Source organism: Aedes albopictus, chromosome 3, assembly GCF_035046485.1.
Source record: "Aedes albopictus strain Foshan chromosome 3, AalbF5, whole genome shotgun sequence".
Taxonomy (NCBI): domain Eukaryota; kingdom Metazoa; phylum Arthropoda; class Insecta; order Diptera; family Culicidae; genus Aedes; species Aedes albopictus.
The window spans coordinates 367,242,520-367,266,806 of NC_085138.1; the positions used below are offsets into that span (position 1 = coordinate 367,242,520).

General features: G+C 43.9%; 1 protein-coding gene across 1 annotated transcript; it reads right to left on the minus strand.

Annotated features, from left to right (window-relative positions):
* Positions 1-219: 219 nt before the first annotated feature.
* LOC109397122 (peroxisomal ATPase PEX1) lies at positions 220-24,229 on the minus strand. The gene is made up of 11 exons (XM_062855522.1): positions 23,664-24,229; positions 17,074-17,301; positions 16,899-17,013; positions 15,476-16,840; positions 15,057-15,315; positions 14,674-14,996; positions 14,337-14,621; positions 13,917-14,275; positions 6,487-6,666; positions 493-596; positions 220-411 (listed from the first exon to the last, which is right to left on the minus strand). Exons 1-11 carry the CDS (start codon positions 23,754-23,756, stop codon positions 342-344), a joined length of 3,381 nt encoding a protein of 1,126 aa, XP_062711506.1. The 5' UTR covers positions 23,757-24,229; the 3' UTR covers positions 220-341.
* Between the last annotated feature and the right edge of the window lie 58 nt (positions 24,230-24,287).

A 24,287-nucleotide genomic window follows, 5' to 3' on the forward strand; every position in this document is an offset into this window, starting at 1 on the left:
TGTTGATTCAATACCATGAGAACGAAGATTAAGTTCTACCTACCAACAATTTACCGTGAGGATAAATTGACTGGCCTTGGCTAACTACTCATTGACATTCCATATGATCAATAATTCGAATGGGAAAGCTGTCATCACAAAATGATAAGACTAGTTATTCTTAAAAATAGTTCCATGTCTTTTAAAAAACCACCGTTTTTTACCTTTTTTTTTTCCAAAACTTCACCCCCAAAAACTAAACCAGCTAAAACCGTTAAAACACCTTAAAAACAACAAAGGATCGTTTGGATTCAGTCCAGACCTGCTGAGCGAACCTTCGCACTCACTAACCTGTTCACCATTTAAGCCAAGGTGGCCCGTTTCGCAACGAAATCCCTCGAAGGAGGTTCTTTGTTCGTAAACCGAGCATATCTGTCGAATGGGTAAGCGTTATCAACTGGGTGGTACTTAACATGCAAAAGAAGAAAAAAAAACACTCGTGAGACTACTTACGTGTCCTTGTACTTCTGCACATCCTGCGGGCTTAGCGAGGGGCGGGTGCTGGCAAACGCTTCCAGTAGGTGTCGCTGGTTAATCGTTATCTTCTCCGGAACATGCTGCACCGCGAGTCGAGTTAGAAAGAAAAAACGATAGGAAGACAAGCGTTATTAGACGAATATCGTTCCCGTAATCGACATCATCAACAGCAGCTTTGTGATGCGAATAGAGGAGTGTGGAAAGGGATTAAACGGGAGACTAAATATTTTGCATAGAGAGACATTTCACCGCTTATGAACATCTATTATGTTGCTATATTTGTTCTATTCTTCGAAATTAAACACGGACTTTCCAATTCAATACATTTATTTCACACGGCTGTCCTTAGCCAACTAACTCACTCTGAACACTGAAGGCGCCAAAAGAACATATATGTATCTGTGTTGGTAGTGTTATACAAAGGTATGACAAATAGTGTTATATAACGAGGGGCGCTCTGATGTAATATATAACATCTTCCCTTTTCTTTAATAAGATCAAAAATCCAATTGATAATCGTTCAGTTTTGCTGGAACACGAATGTTTCTTTTCGGTCGGCCAGTATGCGCCGGTGTAACGGGACGAGACCGATTCGAATTTTCAGTAGACGGTGTAACTGGTGTAACCGCTGCTTGCGTAAACAAAGTTGGCGTCGACTCGTTCGTGTTGTTGTTGTTGTTTGTGTTGCGCTCCTGACAGTCAACAGGGACCCAAGTTGACGAGATTCCGTTTGGAACAACCGCCGCGGGACTGGAGTCGATAATCTCGTTTCGGATCGGAGCAGCAGGTGCTGAGCGGACAGGCTGCGTTTCGGGTACCTTACGTGGCTTCAGGTGAACCAACGAACGACGGTAGTCCACCCCATCTACATTCACTACGAATGACCGGTCGTTGAGGCAGCTAGACACGGTTCCTGGTGCCCACAGCTTAGAGGTGTCGGGTCTCAACTGGACATGGACGGGCGATCCTACTTGTAATTCAGGTAACTGTTTTGCTTTCTTGTCGTAGTAGAATTTGGCTCTCTTACGATTCGCCTCTATTGCAGTTGGGACATTTTCCACCACCACAGGACGAAGACGATCAACTGCTGCTGGCACACCGCATCGAGTGGAACGAGAGAAAAGTCGAGCGACTGGGCTGGAGCCAATCTTGTTCGGAATATTGCGCCAATGTAACAACGCATACCAATAATCCGATCCACTTTCGTTTGCCTTCTTCAACAAGTGTTTGGCCACTTTGACGGCGGCCTCGGCTTTACCGTTTGCTTGTTGATGATACGGCGCGGACGTCACCAGCTCGAAGTCCCACTCGGAAGCAAACTTCATCATCTTCTGGTTGGCGAAATTGGTACCGTTATCGCAAACAACGCGTTGTGGGATACCATGGCGTGCAAAATTTTCTTTGCAGGCGATGATGACGGATTCAGGAGTGAGATCCTTCAGGATGTCGAGTTCGAAAAAATCGGAGTAGTGATCCACAGTTATCAAAAAACTCCGTTTGGTTCCTCGGTACTCCGCGAAGAAAACATCCATTGATGCTAGCTGGAACGGATATATCGGAATTTCGTGGCTTCGCATTGGTGGGTTTGCCTGAGACGGAGCGAACTTTGCACAAGTGCCACATTGTTTGACGACATCTTTAATTTGAGTGTTCATCCCGGGCCAAAAAAGATTGGCTCGAGCAAGCTTCAATGTAGCCTCCACCCCGTTGTGGCTTGCATGACAGCTTTCCACCAAGCTTCTTCGAAGTACATGTGGGACGAGTATGCGATCGTTGCGAAAAATCAAACCATCTTGACACGAAAGTTCATGACGATAGTTGAAATAAATTTTAGCACTGTCGGGGATACGATCAGCAGACTCTGGCCAACCATGCTGAATGTAGTTCATCAGCAATTGCATTGAGGAGTCCTTTTCAGTCTGTTCAATAATTTCACTTGTTTTACTGTCCGAAATTCGCAAAAATGCACCCAACTTCACTTCTTCTACCTCTTCTAGCACTTTATAAATGTTCTGTTTTCTGTATTCTTCAGATTCGACTGCAGGAAGGCACGCCCGCGATAGGGCATCGGCCACTACATTGTCCTTACCGGTTACGAACTCCACCGAAAGATTATACCGCTGAAGATTCAGCAGCATGTGCTGCAAACGACGAGGAGCTGACAGAAGCGGCTTTTTGAAGATGGCAATTAACGGCTTGTGATCCGTCCTGATCGTTGCTTTAGGATTCCCGACAATCAGCTGGTCGAAGCGTACACAGGCGAAGAGAATGGCCAAAAGCTCTTTCTCAATCTGTGCGTAATTCCTCTCCGTGGGTGTAAGCGTCCTTGAAGCATAGCCGATGACTCCTTCTCGTTGAAAAATCGCCACTCCGAGACCGGTACTACTGGCATCGCATTCAATGACCACCGGATGTGTAACGTCGTAATACCGCAGAGTGTTAATATCAGCCACCAACGATTTTACTTTATCGAATTCAGCTTGCTCTACCGATGTCCACTGCCAAGTGACGAACTCCGAAATAAGCCTACGTAGGTTGTCCATATTCGTGCTCAGATTTCGGATAAATCGGCTCAGATAATTCACCATGCCAATAAATCGATGGACCTCTTTGCGATTGACCGGAGTTGGATAATCTCGAATTGCAACCACTTTATCTTCATCCGGTTTTAGTCCTTCGTCTGTAAGCACATGCCCATAGAACTTGACGGAGCGTTCGCATAACTTCAGTTTCGACCTGTTAAGCTTTACATTGTGCTGCTCCAGCCGGATGAGAAGACGTTCCAAGCATTCGTTGTGGTTGGCCAGCGCTTCCTCAAGGGTATCTCCCACACCGAAAATCAGCAGATCATCGGCGATGCACTCGACTCCTTTGAGCCCTTGGATAACTTCCTGGAGCTTTATCTGAAATATTTCAGGGGCCGGGGCAATGCCGAATGGAAGGCGAGTCCACCGATACCGTCCAAAAGGGGTCCAAAAAGTAGTCAGCTTACTGCTGGGCTCGTCGAGGACCACATGCCAGAATCCCTTTCTAGCATCGACAGAGGAGAACACCTTCGCTTTGCCCAACTCAGGAAGGATCTCGTCAAGGGTGACAAACTGCAGGTTGGGCCGCTTTAAAGCTTTGTTCAACGGCACTGGGTCAAGGCAAATGCGAACCCCGGATTCTGGCCCACCTCGTTGTACAATAACTAGGTTACTTACCCAGTCTGTATGGCGGGTCTCCTTGACGATGATACCGTCGCGCTCAAGGGATTCCAGTTCTCGTTTCAACTTCTCTCGTACCGCAATGGGAACCCGACGCGGAGGCTGGATTGACGGATGAATCGATGTATCCACTTCCAGAGATACTACACCAGGAAGCATTCCGTATCCTGTGAAGAGCTCCTGATGTTCATCGATTATTTCCTGGGCCTTGATCCTGTAGATGTTGAACAGCTTATCTGGAGACTTCGCTGATGGTTCTACGAACGACACAGCCCGGCAAAACTTGACAAATCCGAGCTCGCGGGAGGCCTTTGCAGATAGCAGCGGACGATGATCTCCTTCAACCACCTGTAGTACCAGGCGATACTTTCGATCGAGACGGCGACAAGGAACCTTCACTTGACCAAGCACGTTGATAGGCTTGCCACCAAAGCTTTGAAGGCGAAGTTTCGACGATTGTAATGACGGATGGTTATCACCGGAAAGTTTAACTAGATAGTCGTGACCGATGAGGCTTGTGTTGGCTCCGGTATCTAGTTCACATAGCACTGATTCCCACTGTTCAGCAAACTTCAAGTCCAGTTCTGCCAATACACTGCCTCCACTACCAGAATTGTCATAGACCTTTCCGATTTCATATTCCACATCACTTTGCGACGACGGTTCACTGTCGGAATCGGATTCCGGTACCTCCGAGTCACTTTCTTCTCTTATTTCTTTCACTTGTTTGGACTTTCGACTCTTGAATTTAGCACTGGCCTTGCACACCTTTTCGAAATGGTTCTTTCCGTGACACCGGTGGCATCGCTTTCCGAAAGCAGGGCATACGCCTTTCACAAATTCATGACGATCGCCACAAAACTTGCACCTTGACGAACTGGCTTTGGAATCTCCCTTTGCTTTCCGAATTTTGTTCACTTCCATTTGCTTCACTGCCACGCCGAGTTCAGCTGCCCTTGCCGAAGCGATCTCTTCGGCCCTGCACAGGTCGACGGCCTTATCCAACGTGACGTCCGGCATAGTCAACAGCTTCGTACGCATGTGTGGCCACTTGTTGGATGTGACCAGCTTGAAAGTCGTTAGTTCCGTAGCCAAAGTACCTAGTTTAGCGAGTCTGGCTAGCATCTTCAACCGAGAGCAAAAGTCGTCCGTTGATTCCGCTGGCATTTGCGCGGCGCCGAAAAAATCCAGGCGGTCCACATTCACGTTTCTTTTAGGAACAACGATTGCCTTGATTGCTTGCAAGGCCGCTCCTGGATCCACTTTTTGTTGCGGAGTGAGCTCAAAGTTAAAAAACTTTTTGCGAGCCGGCTCACCGATAACGGACAATAAGAAACTGACCTTTTTAGAATTGTCGGAAGCTGGCCATTGATCCATGCCAATAGCGCTTGCGTACTCCAGCCAGCTCTTCTCGAAGAAGTCGAAATTCTCGGCCATGTCTCCCTCTAGTCCTAAAGGAGAAGGTAACGGAACAGGAACTCCGGAAGCGCATGGCTGCTGCGCTGATGATGCTGCACTGTTTCCTCTTGGGGTGTTCAAGGTTTGCACTAGAGCATTGAACATTTGAGCTTGATGCTCCATGAACATTTTAAACTGATTCGGGTCCATTTTGGATGAAGACCTCCGACCAGCAAATTCACTTTTCAAAATGGCCGCCGCCGCGACTCACGATCGAACACGAACCGGCTTTCTCAACTTCGACGAATGGCTACCGCTACTACGCGCAACCGAATACAAACCGACTTTTTCGATCGACTATTCCGCGATTTCAACAATGACGCCGGAAATTATTCAGAAGCACACGTCAGCTTCTGACACCATGTTCTATTCTTCGAAATTAAACACGGACTTTCCAATTCAATACATTTATTTCACACGGCTGTCCTTAGCCAACTAACTCACTCTGAACACTGAAGGCGCCAAAAGAACATATATGTATCTGTGTTGGTAGTGTTATACAAAGGTATGACAAATAGTGTTATATAACGAGGGGCGCTCTGATGTAATATATAACAATATTAACCCAAGCACTTCTGTGGTTGTAAGAAAGTTAAAAGATTTTTTAACGATGTTTTTTAAATCGTCGCTGTGATCATATGAAGTCTTCGGGAAAGTTGTTCGTCAATACTTCTCGCAGATAATGGACAGTTTACTTTAAGCAGCCCAATAGGTGACTGTAATCGTACCAAGAACCTTCAAAGGAAATCATCATTCGTTAGATATATTGTTTTCCCACCCCTCTTTCTCAGCGAATCTCTCTAATAAACATATCCTGCCCTTCCTTACAAATCGCTTATGACTATCAAAGCACCCTCCTCAAGAAAACATTCACGCTTTCTCAAGCACAAACAAAGTGTTGCAACCGCTCGAGCAACCGCAACGTTGTCCCCTCCTCACACGCCAAAGCCAAAAGATATACTTTACACCACGCTTTCCGCTCAGTGGTGGGTGATGCAATAAACGCGAAACGGAAGCCGCGGAAATCTCTTATCTTTGTCTTGCGAACGACTTTCGTCTTCAACCGTGAAACTCCCACTTAACCAAACCAGCCTGACTGACACAGAGCAGTAGTAGGTAATTAACTATCCTGGTTGTTGGCGGAGTAGCGAGCAGACAATAATTGAAATCTGCGGATTTGGAATCATCTCTGTGAAAGGTGCCGCGACACCCGCCGGGCGAGGAAAAGAAGCACCAACAGTCAGCCAGTTGCATAATTGGATTAGTTTTCCAAGCGAGCGCGGGCGGGGATTGTCATAGAACTTACCTCATCGTCCTCGGCACTGGTGAGACACTCCTGCACGGCAAGCATGTTGGCCGTCGTCAGGATGGACTGGATGTCCGCCCCGGTGTAGGTGTTGGATTTCTTGGCGAAGTACGGTAGTTGGACATCCGCGGCCAGGTCCAACGTGCTGCTTTGGTTCTTGAAGATCTCCAGACGGGATTTCTGAGGGATGAATGATGGAAATGAATTAATGAGATATCGGTATTTTGGAATGAGCTTTAAACTCTTTTCGAAGGTAATGAAAAATGCTAGAGTTTGAAGTTTTCGCAGCTCAGGTAGAGTTGAAATAGAATTATTAGAAATTATTAGGAAATATCTGGTAGATGTGTCATTCAAAATTTGCGATGTATTTTTTGGCGATGAACGACGATATATTACTAAAGAAATATTATTTGAAGATTGTTCGGTGAAACTTCGTAAGTTTTAGATAGAATTCCTGGACGCAAACATCTCAATCTAGTACAAAATTTCTGGCGGTCTTTTCGTTCATGATAAAAAAAATAATAAAAAAGAACCTTAAGAAACTATTTGAATTTCTGTAGAATTGTATACACACTTGTTCTTGTAAATGCTCCAATTAAGCCTTCTGATATTCTTCCAGGATTTTATCTTTCTAAAGTTTCCCAATCCATTTGGTCGGACTGTAAACTAAGCTGCGGTCCTCCGGAAACGTTACGGCTTTCTATAGGAATGATTATTGCGTGGTTCGCATGATACTCCCTGAAACCCTGACAACACCGCTTTCGATAAATGTACTTACACTCAGTGATAGCAATTTGCTAAATTCGATGGCGGATAGCGAATTTCAGGATTCCTGAATGCAGACTGATTTTGCCTGAAGGTTCTCGCAGAGATATTGCACGATTTCTTTCTAGGATTTTTTTTATAACAAGGTATAGTTCTCGCGCAATTTCTCCCAGCGTGATCTCCAAGAAAGTTGCAAGGGATTTTTCCTAGGATTTCTACAGGAGTTTCTCCCATGGTATTTCTGAGGTGTTGTCACGGGGTTTCTCTTAAAATTTCTTCCGGGATTCTTCTTGAATTATTTTCCACAAATCTTTTCTCAAAAGTTCTTCCCTGAATTTCTCCCAAAATTTCCACAGAATTTATTCCTGGCATCTCCACTAAAGTTCCTCCCAGGATTTTTCAGAAATTTTTCATGGGTTTTCTGCAGCAACTCATTCCAGATTTTCTTCCAGAGGTTTTTTTTTTGCGAAATCGTTCCTAGAACAGGATTACTCCAGGAGTTTCTTCTGCAAATTCTTTAAAAACATTCTCGTGAGCTTTTGTCTAGAGTTGCTCGTGGAATATTTCTTAAAGGTTCTCGTGGGATTTCTCTTCAAGATTCCGAGAATCTTCCGAAATTTATCTTAGAAAATTTCCCTGAGTATTTGAGATTCCACCAAGTGGGTTTATTGAGTTTTCAGGGAACCTGAAAAAAGGAGGTTTCAGGGGTATTTCAGAGGGATTCAGGACTTCCAACATCGTACCTAAAACCTTCTTAAACACTAAAATACGCCTGAAACTTTCGAAGTCATCCTAAACCCTCCTGCAATTCCCTGAAATCCTTGAGACTCCCTGAAACCCCGACATTCCATGGAACCCCCTGAAACCCTCTTAGAAAACCTGGAGCGCCTGAGATCCACTTAATTCCCTCTGATCTTCTGAGACCCCGTCAGATACCCATAGGCCTTCCTGAAATCCCCTAAAATCTACCTGAAACACCTCAGAAACCACCTAAAAGCCCACTGATTCATTCTGAATCATTCTAAGATAACCTAAACTTCTAAGACCACGTAAAACGCCCTGAAATACCCCATCAAACCATCTGAGATCCTGAAACTCCTTGACATTAGCTTTGATACCTTCGATACCCTGGAGCCCCTCGATATGCCCCTAAACACTTCTGGATGCTTCTGAGATCCCCTAAAACGTCCCTGAAACCCTCTCAACACCGCTGAAATTCCCTTAAAGGCCCTCAAACTGAAACTTTGAAATTTCCTAAAAACATCTGCTACCCCTAAAGCCGATAACCTCCTTAAAACTGCCCTAGAAACTTCTTTAAAAACCCTCTGGAACCCCCTGAGCGCCCTAGAAGTTTATGGACATGTTCCAAGAAGCTTATGTATTAAAATTCTCTGAAACCCCCTGAAATCCCACCGAAAGCCATTAAAAACCTCTCTGCGACAAGCTAATGCTCTTTCTTAAGACTACTTAAGAATCTGCAAAAATTTAAGAGAAATTCCCATATGAACTACTTGTGAAATCTGGCGAGAAATTCTAAGATAAACTCGGAGAAGAAGTGCTTCAGAAATATCTCAGAAATCCCTGAAACTGTTCGAATGTGTTGCCGAAAATTTCAACTAATTTTTGGATGGCGATTTCGATTATTAAATAATCTGGTTACCCCTAAAGAACTCTATTTTAGAATAATGTTGATAATGTTTGCGGAAGAAATCTCCCGAGAAACTCTGAAAAATATTCTGGGAAGTGCTCTTGCAGAAATCCCGCCTAAAACTTCTGCAGAAGTTCTAGAGGGATATCTGGTACAAATCCCATGAACAACTCTTAGGAATCCCGGGAAGAACGCCGAAAAATCCCGAAAAGAACTCCGGGAGCAATCGAGTCTTGGGAGAAGCTCCTGAGCAAATCTCAATGAATCTCCAAAAATTCAAGGAAAAACTGCGGAAGAAATCGCAGAAAGAAGTCAGTAAGAAACTGCAAGAGAATTTAAAGAAATAATTGCAGTAGAAATCCAAGGAGGAATCCCGTAAAAAAAATACAAAGAAAAATCTTATATAGAAGTTCGGGAGAAATCCTCAGAGAAATTTTTTTTTTGCTAGGTTTCTAGCTGCACTCTGAATAGAGTTGAAACCTCTACACTAGACCCGAAGATAGAAAAGAGTACGTAATCTTTCAGAAGCAGTTTGCCAGCCGTACACGAAAAATGATATCCATTAAGACACTGTTGCAACTGACTCAGAAAGTTACGGTAGAAGATTGGAAAGTTTTCAATTGGTCAGTCAGTCAGGATTTGCCTATGGTAGTGTTATGATTTCACGGTTTGTGTTTGTCTTCTTGTTTGATTTTGTGGTATGGTTCAATATGTTTTACTTCTCGTTAAATCAGTTGTCGTATGTTCGTTTTTTTTCATCGAATCAATCGAACCCTGTATGTTAAAATATTGTTGATCCTGTGTCAAATTGTTTTCTTGATTTCGCTAATCGTTTTCTACTTCTCTGTGTTTATCTCTTGTGTCCTTAAATTGTCATCGATCCAAAACCCACAGAAACATGTAACTGAACTTCTGATATTTTTCTGTTGTCGTCATAATACCATCTAAGAGATAAACAAAAATACGCCAAGTTGGTCAGTTGATTGCAATAAAATTTTAAAATAATAAAGATTTCAAGTCAACTTCCATTCCGCTACAAATACTATGAAAAATATTCAAAATCGTTCAATTGTCCTATCATCGGTACTACCTAGATAAACCATGTCATTTTCTCAAGCGTAGCCTAGAAATGTCAACCTAGTCATACACAAGTAACGTTGTTCAGTTAATAAAAAGCAGTCAGTTTTTGTCCAAAATGTCACGTCGAACGCATTGACGTCAACAATGCATTTAAGTGTTCGCACGTTAGCTTCGAATCCATCAGCACAATTAAGTGCTGCAAATCTCCTTCCCACTATTGATTCTTCGGTCTATTTTTATTGCTTTATTTAAAGAAAATATGACCAACTAACATTGCAAAAAATCGAAAAAGCGACTATGACGTTAATAATTTACTAATCAAAATCAACCGAGAAACGTGGGAAATAGAGCCCAAACAACATTTTGAAGTCAGCTGGCTGTAAAAGGTTCCAACACCTGTCACAAATCCTATAATACTTTTATTAGGATTTGTAACGATCATCAAAACCTTCTCAAATCCAACCGACTTGGAACTATTGTTTGGGAATAGACTCTACTGAGCCCCGGCGGTTCCTCCGTGTTTATCGAGCATGTCTGATGCATATGATCAGCTATACTCCATCTGCAGCAGCCGGTTCGTGATGAACCGTTGGAGGCGCATTAAAGTGTTAAAAAGGTGATATGTTTCACTAAAGAACACTACATTACATTAATCAAAATGAAACTCCTTCACTTTAATACCGTCAACCCCTGCGAACTTGGCCAGGGGGGAGAAATCCTCAGAGGAATTAGGAACAAATAATTAATCGATCCATATCCCTATAAAATCTCCGAAAAAATAGTAATCACTAAAAGAGTACTTGAGTACAAATGTTCAATAGCCCTCTGATGCGTTGATTCCATTTCACATGGCAGTCCATACCACCACAGCTCGGACGACACTACATTACAAGGAGCTGCTTCGCGTGTTAGTAGATCAGTGGGTTTCAGTTGGTCAGTTTTTTTTTCTAATATGCTGATTGGTTGCTCGAATTGATGGTCGCCACCCGGATAGCCACGAAGGCCATCGATCAGGCTCACCGGCGATCCACGCCAGTGTCGTTGTCAAATCGCTGTAGCCAACGATCCGACTGATGCGAACACGAAGAGTATCGCTTTCATAGATTTTACCAGCTTTGCTAGTAATGCCGCCGCGCACAACTCCAGTCGTAGCAACGATGATCGATTGATGGGCACTATGCGTGATTTTGATCTAGAAGGTGTGAACTAGCGTTGCTGTTTTCGTCCACTGTCCTCAGCATACCACCGCTCCATAAGCTTCTAACGAAGCATCTCAGAACCCATGGTGGCAATAATGGACTGGATTCGGTATGCTAATGCACCATCGTAAGACCTTACTTTTCCAAAAGTTCCTTAGATGAACGAAATTGACCAACCATCGGCCATTGAACTGATTCGGAGGCGGCTTCGACCAGTTCAAATTGATCTTCAACAATTCCAGCATCATCATTTTTGCGACGACCACCACTGGTCAAAAATTTTGACAATTCACGACAACATTTTTCATTTGGTGAAACACCTTCTTCACAGAATTGCAGTCTGACTTCAAGGTGCAAAGATTCTCTCGACACCGCCATTGAACGCCGAGGGAATTGGCAACTTCGTTTTTGTTGAAAGTCTGGGCCGGACTTATGGCTCAATCTTTCGGCGGAACATCGGCTTACACCTCCTTATGACTGGATGCTCACTTTCGGATCGTGAATCCACCTCGTTTGAGCATGTCGTGGTTTTCCACTGCTTGTTGATCGCTTCTTCTCGAGTAGTCACGCCGACAAGAAGGTCGTCCACGTAGAAGTCTTCTTTTACCTCCTCGGTCAGTGGATAATCGCTATCTGTGACTCGAATTTGTAGGCACATGTTTTCTATGTCCCCGGTGATTACGAAGGCATGTAGGTAAACGAAAGTTGAGTTGATCAGCAAGATGTACAGTGACTCCTGCACGACTGGTCCAGTTGCCAACACGTCGTTAGTGTCAACCGTTGGTTGACTTCTGAGCTGCGTTGAACACCACGCGAAGCTTCTTGTGTAATTTTTGGATGATTGGGATCCGGATGCATTCTTGAAAAAGATAGCTAGACATGCTTCCATATACTTGTGATACGTAATGTTCCTCACAGAACTTTTCCTCTCTTGTCAGGCTTGCCAAGAAATCATCATTCTGGCAATCAGCAGGCTCAAAGAAGTCTCCTCCTTCAGTTGCACCTGTGACACGAAACTCAATGGAGATCTTAGACCGCTGAGTTTGGTTTCGTGGAACCCGTGGTTTCCGGGTTCCAGCCGAGAGCGTTTCCTGTAGAACGGACTTGGTAGGTCCCAATGAAATCCACTCTGAGCGGTGCAGATTGTAAAATAGGCGCTGATGAGCATGTCGACATCGCCGGGAATGTTGGGAATGTTGAATCTTTCGTCTGTCAACGGTCGTTCAGGATGTAGTTCCCAGTCAAAAATGTGGGAATTTAATCCGCGATCTTCGGCGAGACCGCATAATCAATTCGGATGTTGTAGTTGGAGATCCGTGACTTCATGTTGACTGTAACGGTTTCGGTGACCTTTGTTGTAGCCCAACAAAGGTGCGGCTTCAGACCCAGCATCTTCGATAGATTTGATGTTATAAAATTGGCCTGTGCGCTGAATTCGAGAGAACACGGGCGGAGAATTGCTGACCTTCGGAATCTGCGACAATGACGACAGCCGTTGCGAATATGTAATACCGATGTGAATCAGTCATTGTAGGAGAATTGACTGGCGATTCCGAAAGACAGCTGGCTGACCTTCGCCGGAACTGATTCTAGAGACGGTTCTTCGTGAAGCAGAGTATGATGGCGTTTCTTGCATTTGCGACAGTCTCCAACGGGACAAGAGGTTTCACCGTGTGACGCGCAAAGGCAGTCAAAGACACTGCTGGATTCTTTCTGTAACGGAGATTTCTTGGAAACGCTTGCAATAATACAATCGATGTGGCAAATCGTTGCAGACGGAGCACTTTAGCGAGGGCTGAGAGTCTTATTTGGCGCTGACATAACTAGAGCTTCGCGTTGATACCCTTGCGACGTTCTTCATGAACGGTTTTGATGTCGGAGCGTGTGTAGTTTCCAGCAAATAGGTGCGTTGCTCGAGATACTCGAGGAAATCTTCCATTGTTGGAGATACCTGTTTCATAGCGATTTCGTCCTACCACTGTTGATGAGTTTGTGGATCTACGTTGGCCAGGAGGAGGTAAATCAGCCAATAGTCACGATCTTGGCATTGAAAGGTCTTAAGGGCCCACTTGGCATCGTCAGCTGTTTCATGGAGATTGCGATCTGGTCCTTCCGATCAAAAAGCTTCTTTAGAACGTCCAGAGCTCCAGCGTACGCATTGTTTTTTTTTATCTTGGTGTACCTTAGAAGCGCAGTACCACGTCCTGTGGTATAAGATGCATTGGACATTCGTCAGCCGCGGGTTGGTTTGCACGGAACTGATGAACAGATCATAAAACAAGTTCCATTCCCCGAAGTCTCCCAAAAAGGTAGGTAGTATTCTATTGGGAAGGTGTAGCTCTGAAGGAACTAGCGCAGCAGGAGGGTCCACTTTAGAAACTGAGCTAGAAGGGCCGTTACGGCGGGTGGTTTGTCCCGATTGATTGATACCTGATTGCTTCTACCAGGCTGCTTGGGCATCCAGCTAGAATTCGATGGCTGCGGCGTCCGAACTGTGATGCAGAATAGCTTGATAAACTTCTCGAAAGTCTTGCCAAAGAATATGTAGATTTTGGAGTTCGAGAAGATCATGGACAGAAACCGTGGCCATTTTGGGCTTGCTCATCCGAAAATTATCGCATTGGAGCTTTGACCATTTGAACTTTGACAACCTGTTTTTGAATACAGCTTGAAGATAGCCAACTTCTAGCATTTGAACATATTGAATACTATCGTGGAATAAAATTTAGTCTACTTACCTCATCCGGCAAACTGCACTCAACCAACCGATCAATTCGACCGGACCGCAGCAATGCTGGATCGAGAAGCTCAGGTCTCGAAGTAGCTCCGATTACAGTCACCCCCTGAAGACCTTCCACGCCGTCAAGCTCGGTGAGCAGTTGGTTCACCACACGATCCGTAACTCCCGTCGAGTCGTGTCCTCTTCGAGGTGCCAAGCTGTCAAACTCATCGAAGAACAGAACACAAGGTTTGGCACTTCGCGCTCGATCGAACAGATTACGCACGTTTTCCTCACTCTGTCCGATGTATTTCGCTAGCAATTCTGGACCCTTAACCGATATCATCCGGAGGTTCCACGTTTTCGCAAGTTTAGAAACTGCAGGATTTGTAAAGTTATTAATAAGTACATATTAACTATAACTGTAAGGCACACAAACCTAAATAAGTCTTGCCGGTTCCCGGCGGTCCAAACAGCAAAATACCCGCCTGATTGCGCAGCGGCGAACACTCGAAGATTTTTGGGAACTTTGTCGGCCACATCAGCACCTCCTGGAAGACATCGATGGCATTTTCCAAGCCTGGAACCTTATCGCCCGGAACGTCGTCTTCATCATCCACGTCATCCGAACGCTTGTGACTTTCGATTCCTTGCAGACAATACTCGTTGGTAACATCCAAGGCACTACGAATCATTTCATCGGTCACCAACGGGGATTTGGAATCTACGATAGCCGTGGTTAATGTTAAACTCCCAAATCTTAAAAAAACACTTACTTTTCTTAAACGCATAAAACACCGCTCGATCGACCATCTGCACCAGGCTACCCACCGAATAACCCTCAGTCGAGTTGGCCAGCTTCTTCCAGTCGATCCGCTTCTCCAGCTTGCAGCGTTTGTTGACGAACAAACTTTTGATCACAATTTCTCTATCAGTCTTGTCGAGATTTGGCACCTTCTGGAGGTCATGGAACAGGTGAGATCCCCGCGAGGAGTACAACCTCCGGTTCAGGTTGGAAACACTGCCGATGGAGGCGATTACCGAGATCGGGTTGGTGCTGGTGAATTCCTCGATCTGCTTGCGTATCACATCGGAAACTCTGCAGTTATTGGTAAATATAGTGATTGAAACTAAGTCGTTTAAATGATTTGAAACCTACTTGTTATGATACTCCGCATCCTGAGTGTTCTGTTCACCGGGATTATGCGTTAGGACGTCCAGCCCTTCCAGGTACAGTACTGCGGGGCTGTGAAACATACACATGTAGAAGGCGTGCCGAAGATCTTTCTGTATCGAGTCCGGTTTGCGTCCTTTGTGCTTCGAACACTGGAAGGTGGTGGTGAAGCAATGGTAAGGAGGTTCGGCTAACCGACGCAGCACTGTTTGCACAATGGTTCTTTTGCCACTCTGATTGGATCCTGGAAAAGATAGATACGACTCTCAAACAAATGTCTTACAAGTGGGACGACTTATTCAATCTATGAAAAAAAAATAATTCTGAGACAACAATATCAGAAAAAAAAAACAGTTAATACTCAATTTTTTAGGAAAAAAAAAAATATTTTTAATACAACTCACCTGCAATAATCACATTGTAACTTTTCCTTACATTACTTCTTTTATCTAGGCACAATTTCAGCTTCAACTGATCAACACATTCATCAACTATCTTCTGAAACTTTCCGATCTTCACTTGCCTCTGTTCTTCCTCGCCCACCTCACATCGCCTTTTCTTCTCATCCTCTTCACTAGGAATCACTCCATTCAAGTTTTTCACATCCTCCGAACACACAATCTTGCTTTGCCTCAATATCACCGCGTTCACCAAACAGTACTTTAAATTAGCCGGCTGCAGCTTCACCGTCAGATAGTACTCCGGCAGCCGGAAAACCTGTCCCTGATTCAACAGCACCGGATGCACTTTCGAATTGAACAAAATAAACTCCTTGAACTTTTCCATGATGTCACTCTCGATCTTGCAGGCCACTTTCGTAGCCGGAACCAACTCGATCATGCCCACGATGTTCAGAGCGTTCTGCTTCGCTCGCAGGGTAATCTTCTCCCCGTGGTGAATCTCCAACTGTTCCATCAGCTTGTCATTGATTTCCACGGTCGGGTAGGCATTTGCGGGGAAACGTTCCCCGTCCGATGTGAGCCGGACGTTCACGAAGTACTCCCGGTCGTCGTTGGTGGACAACAGGAACGGCAGATGGATGTCCATTCCCGGCGGGATGTTCTCCTTGGTGATATAGATGTCGCAGATCTGGGAATTGTTCCGCCGACAGTTCCACACACCCCGGATCACGCGGAACTCGTAGCTTTTGGGCACTTCCTTGGTAAGGGTGGCGAGCAGATCGTCCAGGTATTGCGATTTGCTTTTGAATTGAGAGGAAGCCAAAGGTTTCGATGGTTCGCTGGCGATGGGTGGTTGTTCGGTTATGATGCTGGCTATTGTTTTACTGGTTTGAAGTTTACTTAGGTGCCGATCAAGATCATTTTCGAACAACGAGTTCCGCACGGCCGTTTGCGCGTTCGTCAGAACTCCGTTCCCATGAGTGGAACTTCGCTTCAGAACGCCGTTTTCCTTGGGTTTATCCTGTCCCGTCTTTAGATGATTCTCTTTGCCATTCTCTAGAGAATTGTTTTTGTGCCATGTAAGTGGGCGCTTTTTGATGGAGTCTATTGTAGAGGCAGGCGTTGATGAGCTTACCAAACCGACGGAACTGATAAGCGTGTCTCCATTTTCGGTGCCATTGGTTTTGTTGCGCTGTTGGTTTCGCATTCGAACCAATTCGGCTATGTTCAAATTGGTGTTGCTACGTGTTAAAGCTCCTGGCACGGCTGCTGGTAAATCCTTTTTGAGCATGGCTTTTTTGTAAGGCTCTACAACTAATTCGGTGTCGTTTTCCAGGCGGCCGTACGGAAGAGGTGGAATAGTGAATTCTGAAATAAATATTGATGTTAGCAAATTTTATAGTTACTTCTATCAAAGAAGACTTACTGATTTTGATCTTGATGCTAATAGAATCGTTTATCCACACAATCAAGTTTTGTCCTTTGGTCACTATCCTCGTCTGGTCCAGCAGGATCGATTGTATCCGTGTGCTGCTCACTTGCTATAAATTATACCCCATTTCAATTAGTATGTCCTCAAAATCATCATCCTGGGAACCCACCATCATATCCCAATCCTTTTCACTGGCCGCCGTCACCTCCACCGTCTTCAGCGAGCGGGCCTCTATGATCATGGCCACCATGACCATATCACCCTCCTTCAGTCCCATGGCGGTGGCCACTTGTGCATTGATGCCGATGCGATTATCCTGATAGCCGCCACCCCCAAACGGGGACCACGACATGAAGAAGCTGTCGATGCCGTGCGTGATGCTCAAACAGCCGTTTTTCTAAAAATAGACCAATAGCAAAGCAAACCAAACAAACGACATACGTGAATCACTTATTAAGACATGAACAGCATATTTGCCTCCTCGAGCGCGAGTACGGGTGGTCTGCCTCTTCACCCGGTTGATCTGTTCCACCAGCTAACCGTTACACAGGGATGCCAGATGTAAGAAATATGTCTTAGACAAGAAAATTTGAACATCATTTAAAAAAGACTTATACATATTTAACAAGTCTTTAAACAAATATAATATTATATTATACAAGGTAAGGAATATTAAGGTAAAAACTTAGTATTTACCTAATTGTTATGATGAGAATCTATGGCGTCCGCTAAAATAATTAGATATCTTAGATTTTTTTTTTTTTTCAAACCACCATGCCCATAGAGGACTACCGGTCTAATCAGCATTAGATAGTTAACTTCGTGTGACTGCGTTGTATTCTCGGCATTCTGCAAAACCTGGCGGATGGCGAACATCTGGTTCGTTGTAGCGAACCCATGAATCCATAAAATTTGAGAGAGTATCTCGTAGGCTGCGCTCAGTAGTCGCCTATAAACTAAGTTCTAGACTAAGTTAAGGTAGAAAATGCTATATAAAATCCATACTAAATCGGCTAAGTTCGTTGTATAAAGTGCTAAACAGGATGATTCGTAAATTCTACCCTATATAACTGTAAGTGTCATAACCACAAATATACCATTACACCAAAATCTATAGCAACGAATCTAGAGACAGGACTTGCATAAACTCGTTCCGTCTGTTCGTCCAAGAATCGTACCTTTGCTTAGTATAACGTCAGCTGCTGCGGTTTTGAGTGCCTCGTATGACTTGGAAAGCGTTAAAAGTAGCTGGAACAACACATCCTCTTACTGCATATTGACTTTCACCGCTTGAAGCTCCCAGAGAATCTTGGTGAAGAGATGCAAGAAAGTCTTCGCGTCGTCACTCTTGGACAAATTATAAGAGACTGCATTCGTTCGCGTTCGCGTAGGTATTTGTCGCTTACTCGACTTCCCCTCCACTCCTCCTCGACATGAAGACTCCTGCCAATCCACAAAACATTGAAAGCTTGGTGTTCAACAGAGGTTCAATCGTCATATCCACAATCATATGATCGGTGTTCAAGTACTGTGGCATAATAACGCCATCTTGTTTGAGTTGCCGGATGAAATGGTACTTGGTTTAAATATGTTTTGATTATCTGTTGATGCTGCAGAAACTTAGGTAACATCGTTTTGATTCCGAGGTCGTCAACTATACGAAGTATCCAATTCAGTTCCTTACAGCATTCAGCCGTGGCTGCATATTCCGCATCAGTGCTGCTTGGGGCAACAATCACCTATTTCTTGGCGTTCTATCCAATCACTCCTCCTGCGTAGCGAAAAAGAAATCCAGATGTTGACTTCCGATCATGGGTATCGCCAGCCCAATCAGCATCTAAAATCTTCGAGCTCAGACGAATCCTGTTATAAAATCAGCTCATGATTGATGGTTCCTTTCAAATATCGAAGTACCCTTTTCGCTTCAACCCAATCAGCTTGAGAGGGATTACTGGTCTTGCGTCCTAGGATGAATATAACAACCGATATGTATGGTCTTGTGTCAACAGATACATATAACAATCCTCCAATCAGACTTGCGAACTGGTGATTATTCGGCAACGCTTCAGTACATAATGGGTATTTTCGAAGATTTTGCATCTCGCAATTTAAAACGTGGCAGCAGCTTTTGTAAGTACACTTTGTAGCTCAGTGACACACCTTCGTTGGTCCGGATTTGAATTCCAAGAAAATGCCTGATGTCTCCCAAAGACGTTATCTTAAAATGGTTGTTCAGGTTCCAAACGATGGTTTCATACTCCTCCTCCCAAATGCAGACAACTACCAAGTCATCAACGTGCAAGGCAATGTACGACATCACCCCGTCACTGTTGCGTTAAGTGCATCTCTCAGATTATCTCACATTCCCAGGTGTGTCTGGATCTTCATCGGTTTCACTTCTCGAAACCTCAGTTTGTATTCCTTGACAGCAATCCAGAAAAGTATCCTCTGCTTCCGACTACAGCGGCATCTCTTCTACATCTTATACTTCGACGTTCGGTTCATCTGCTGATTCACGGTGTATCTCCAGCTTCCAATCGTACTCCACTAATTCAGTTGGTCTTGAATTTATCATGACCGGTTTGCTTTTTTTTTTTTTAAGAAAACGAACATGCCTGCTGTGGTAGATCTTGTTGGCCGATACGCCTTCTGGGGATCCGAATATCCGACTAATGCGAACTTCATTCCCTTTGGCTCTAGCTTGGTCCGCTAACACGTGTTGGTAGCATATTCTGAACGTAGTTGGCTATGTCCACTGCTTCTGCCCTGTATTTATAGCTCATAGATGCATCGATAAGTATACAGCGCGCCATTTCCACCAGGTTTCGGCCAAGGGGTTCGTCATTCAGCACACTTCATTTGTGCCGTGATTTTTGAGCGTGTGCCAATATGTGCCTAAACTGTGCCGGTTGTTTTTCAGTGTGTGCCGAAGTGTGCCGAACGTGCCGGAGGTGTGCCGAATGTGCCCAGTGGAATATTTTCTTAAAATGTTTTTGCGCTAATTAAAATCCAGCCAATTTTTGGCGAATGTTATTGGTCTAGTCGGTGTTTACCGACAAAATTCCACCCAGAACACTTGTCTAGAATCTGTATGAAGGGATTTTTTGCAATCGTAAGTATAATGACAGTTTGATTCCATACCGCAAAGTTGGATTTCTACGTTGTGCCCATGTGTGCCGGATTGTGCCGGCATGTGTGCCGAGATGTGCCGGCATGTGTGCCGGGCACAATGTGCCGAGTGACCAACCCCTTGGTTTCGGCCCTTCTTACGTTCCAGAATCCTGTTCTACTGTGGAAAGTATGCGGCTGTGAACTGCGCTGTGATTCTTTTTTGACAGTAAAACCATAAATAAAAAGAAAATCGCGTTAAGTACTGTTCCTTTGAATTCCACTAAGAATTTGCATCCTTTGACAGATACGTATTTCGACCTCAACTGTAAGGTCGTCTTCAGTGTCTTGTACTTGACTCGACTAAGTAAAACCATCCCAATCGTCTGTTAAATACGGGATTTTATGTCTTTAAATATAAGACGTTCTTCAGGGACGGGAATAATAAGACCGCTCGAGTCCATAGTCTATAACATACTCATTTATTAGGTCACATATGTACAATCTCTTACATGTTCATTTGCAGTTCTCTCTGAGAACCCAATCCATAGGCATCGTTCTATCAACCTAAAGAAAGGGGTTGCTAACGGTTATAACATCGTCTAGATCTGTATTCGCTTCCGTTGTCTGCACGAATGACAGCAGGTCGCTTTCCAAATCGAGTCTCCGCCATCTGGACGAATTCTTCAATCTTATTCGGAACCTCCATCTTTTTCTCCAGAAAATATACGACACAGATCGATACATTTGAACAATAGCAAACTACAAAGGAAACTAACGAAACAATAAGGTTATCACCCATGATGACATAGAGACGTGTGCGTGCACAACAGTAAATAGCTTATACAACACATATTCGTTCAGCTGTACATAGTACATTTAACTTCTTTTTTGTACCTTAGAAAAAAAATAAACAATTAGTTTCCTGTTAAACAGGTAGCTAGCCATGGTCGATCAATAATATGTGAGATATGCAAAATCAAAGGTCGGACTCGCACTCGATTATTCGGGACTTCGAACCTTTTTTTAAATTTCATTAGCTTATTGTGTTAGGATACCTTCATTGGTGTTTCTTCCAGGAATTCGTCTTACATGTCCTTCAGGAACTTTTTGCTGGAGTTTCTTACAGATTTTTAATCCGGGATTACATCTTTTGATTACTACAAAAATGCAATCTTGGAATCCTTCAGTAGCTGGAATCCACTTTGTATGTCTTCCAATTTGTATGTCTTCCTGCAGATGCCCTAAGCGATTTCTTCAGATTTTTTTTAGAAAAATTAAGAAGTTTAGTTTGTTAAGAATTAGTTCGATTAGGGAAATAGCGGTTTAGTATGGGTTCCAGGAATTCGATCTAGGGATTTCTCCAGGAACTCCTGGAGGATTCATAGAATAAACTTCTTTTTAAAGGTTCCCATCAATCCTGAAGATTTCTCACAAGCAGCTATTGCAGGGTTTCTGGACAGAACTCCTGCAGGAGTTTAAGGAATTTCAAGAGGAACTTCTGGAGGATTCTCAGAAGATTTCTGCAAGGAATAACAGGAGGGCTACCAAAAGGAGCTTCCGGTTAATTTGCAAATTCCTGGAAGATTCCCGAAAGCAACTTCTGAAGGACCTTTAGAAGCAACTACTGGAAGATTCCTAGAATAAAATCCTGAAGGAAGGAACTCTTGGAGTAAATCCGATATAAAACCCTAAAGAAAATTCAAAAACGAGTAGATAGAACTTAGCAAAAGTTCATTGTATTTAAAATCAAAGTTCCAAAAAACCCCCTGCTGCGTACAAATACCAAATATAATTCCTGCGGGAATCCTACAAAGAACTCGTAGTGACATTTTTGTATGAGTCCCAGAAAGATTTCCTGGAAAAATGCCAGAAAAAAACCCAGAAAGAACTCCTGATAGAATACTGGAATTTTTTTTTAAAGAAATCCCAGAAGGGAATATTTTTTTAAGAGATTTTAGAAAAAAAAATCTTGGAAGAAATTTCGTACGAAATTCTGAAGAATCGGAGAACTCCTGAGTAGGAATTGTGGAAGAGACCTTGACGAGTCTCAAAAGCAACTCTTGGACGATCAATCACCGCTACTGTTCCTCATCATAATTGACGAGATCCTATTATTGTCTTTATTAGAGAGATTTTAAGCCCGAGGCTGGTTCGTCTCTAGCTGCAGCATGTTTTCGTCAATAGATGCATACGGTATATAATTCGTGCATGGTGGCCTCACAATTCGATCTCCAACGAGGAGCCCCATCGTCGATGCCATCAAAGGCCGATAGCAACAGAAATTCGTGAGCGAAAGTGGAGGTGGGTCGGCCACACTCTACGCAGGGGCGGAAACGAAATCTGCAAGCAAGCGTTAGATTGGAACCCAACAGGATATCGCAGCAGAGGCAGACCTAGACGCTCATGGCGGCGAAACCTCAACATAGAAATAAAGTAAGTCGACAGAAACAAGTTATAATAGAAATAAAGTAAGTCGACAGTAACAACATAGAAATAAAGTAAGTCGACAGAAATAAGTTGACAGCACAGGTCAAAGCGATGGCTGGAAATCGCCCAGGATGGAGATCTTTCAATTCGGCCGTCTGTACCAGTATCGTAATACACTGTATTCCGATGTTAGAAAAATGCATCGTAGATGAAACCTCCAGGGTGTTGAAACATGCAAAAAGTTATTTAATAGTAGTTTACTTATTTAAGGCGAATATTAAGACATTAAGGGCCAATAGGCTCCTAAAGTCCTATCGCGATTCTTGTTTTAAACCACAATATATGGTTCAAGAGTACATATTTACTCATTTTTTGACGTTTTTATTAACCGTAGTTGAAAATATATAATTTTTATTTTTTTAGCATTTTGTCTCGTCCCTAGCTTATAACACATACTTTAAGTGATTTTTTTTCACCGTGTGAGTCAGATAGGAACATTTTTGAAATCCCAGTGCGAAAAATGTCGAGCTCAGTCACACAAGGTTGACCTCAAATGTCAAAGTAGAACTATTTACCATTTTTCTTATTTCGAATTTTCTCATTATTCCTTTGTTTTTCAAGTTCGAGTAAAGTACAATTCCGATTAGAATACCATGCTTGATCGTATTATTCAATATAAGCGAGATTTCGTCTTTAATTTTAGGACCCTATTTCTTCACCTCGGCTTAACCGGTAAGCCAGGCTTACCCATACAGTTAAACCTGGCTTAACGCTTAAGCTAGGGTGAAGAAATCGCCCCTAACAATATCATCTGGCATCCCTGAGAGCGTGACAACTTTTTTTTCGCCGTCGATGGTGGCTAGATTATTTTTATCTCTCCTCATCCCGAACGCCGATCCACTTAGGAAAAGTGGCGGAATGCTGCGTTTTCTGCGCATTCGTCAGTGACTGACTGAAGGGGAGAGTGGGGATCCATTAACCCATCCTACAGTCGAATGGGCATGCTAATCCATTGAACTCCACTCTCCGCTGCTGCGGCGCTCGGGAAGTGAATGAGATTCCGTCGCCATCTGCGACATAATCGAGATTTTAACAAGATGAATCGACGTTTATTTTTGAAACGGTCATCAATTATGATTCTCTCAGACGTCTTCCGGAATGTCCATTATTGGCTGAAAAACATCACTAATCATAATCGATTTCAAATTCAGACAAACTTACGTAGCTCGACAGCATCCGATGGTAGTTGTCAGGAAGCGTTACATAGTTATTCCGGAACGGCGAATACGACACAGTAAAAGTCCGACGAAACATTGTGCTCTGCTGCTGCTGCCCTTTGACCCGTCGTCAAACTTGCCCTCTTCTTCGATTATCGCTCTGCTGCTCCACCAGGGAAAAAAAATCAGGCACTATGACCAAGCACTATGCAGCGGCTCTGCACAACCAACGGGAATCCGCGCGCGCTCCGTCTTGCGGTAGGTTCAAACTTGCACTGTCCGCGGATTGTTACGTCTAGCGTTGTAAAAAGGAATATTTTCAGAAAATCCTCCCTCTGGCACCGTATGTGCGCGGTGATGATAAAAACACTCTCGTTCTCGATTCTGGCTGACTGACGGACGACCGACGAGACGGTTTCTTCTCTGCGCTGTTTGACATTCGTCCAAGGCTGCGGTGTTGATTGCGCGTCGGTGGCTGTGTGGGTATGTTTACGATTGTTTGCCTTTTCTTGAATGATTTTTTACGCTGTTTACTGTTCTTCGTTGGCGAGACGGTTGTCGGGAAGTAACGGGATCCATGGGATGCAGCGGCGGACAGTGAGACCAAAACAAACGTTCGATAAAAATC

Bases quoted from the DNA above. Each gene is read 5' to 3' on its own strand.
- LOC109397122 (XM_062855522.1), bottom strand. From the start codon at position 23,756: ATGTTTCGTCGGACTTTTACTGTGTCGTATTCGCCGTTCCGGAATAAC. The intron at 17,302-23,663 runs GTAAGTTTGTCT...GTCTATTTTTAG, and splicing joins ATCGGATGCTGTCGAGCTAC to AAAAACGGCTGTTTGAGCAT. The intron at 17,014-17,073 runs GTGGGTTCCCAG...TATAATTTATAG, and splicing joins AAAAGGATTGGGATATGATG to CAAGTGAGCAGCACACGGAT.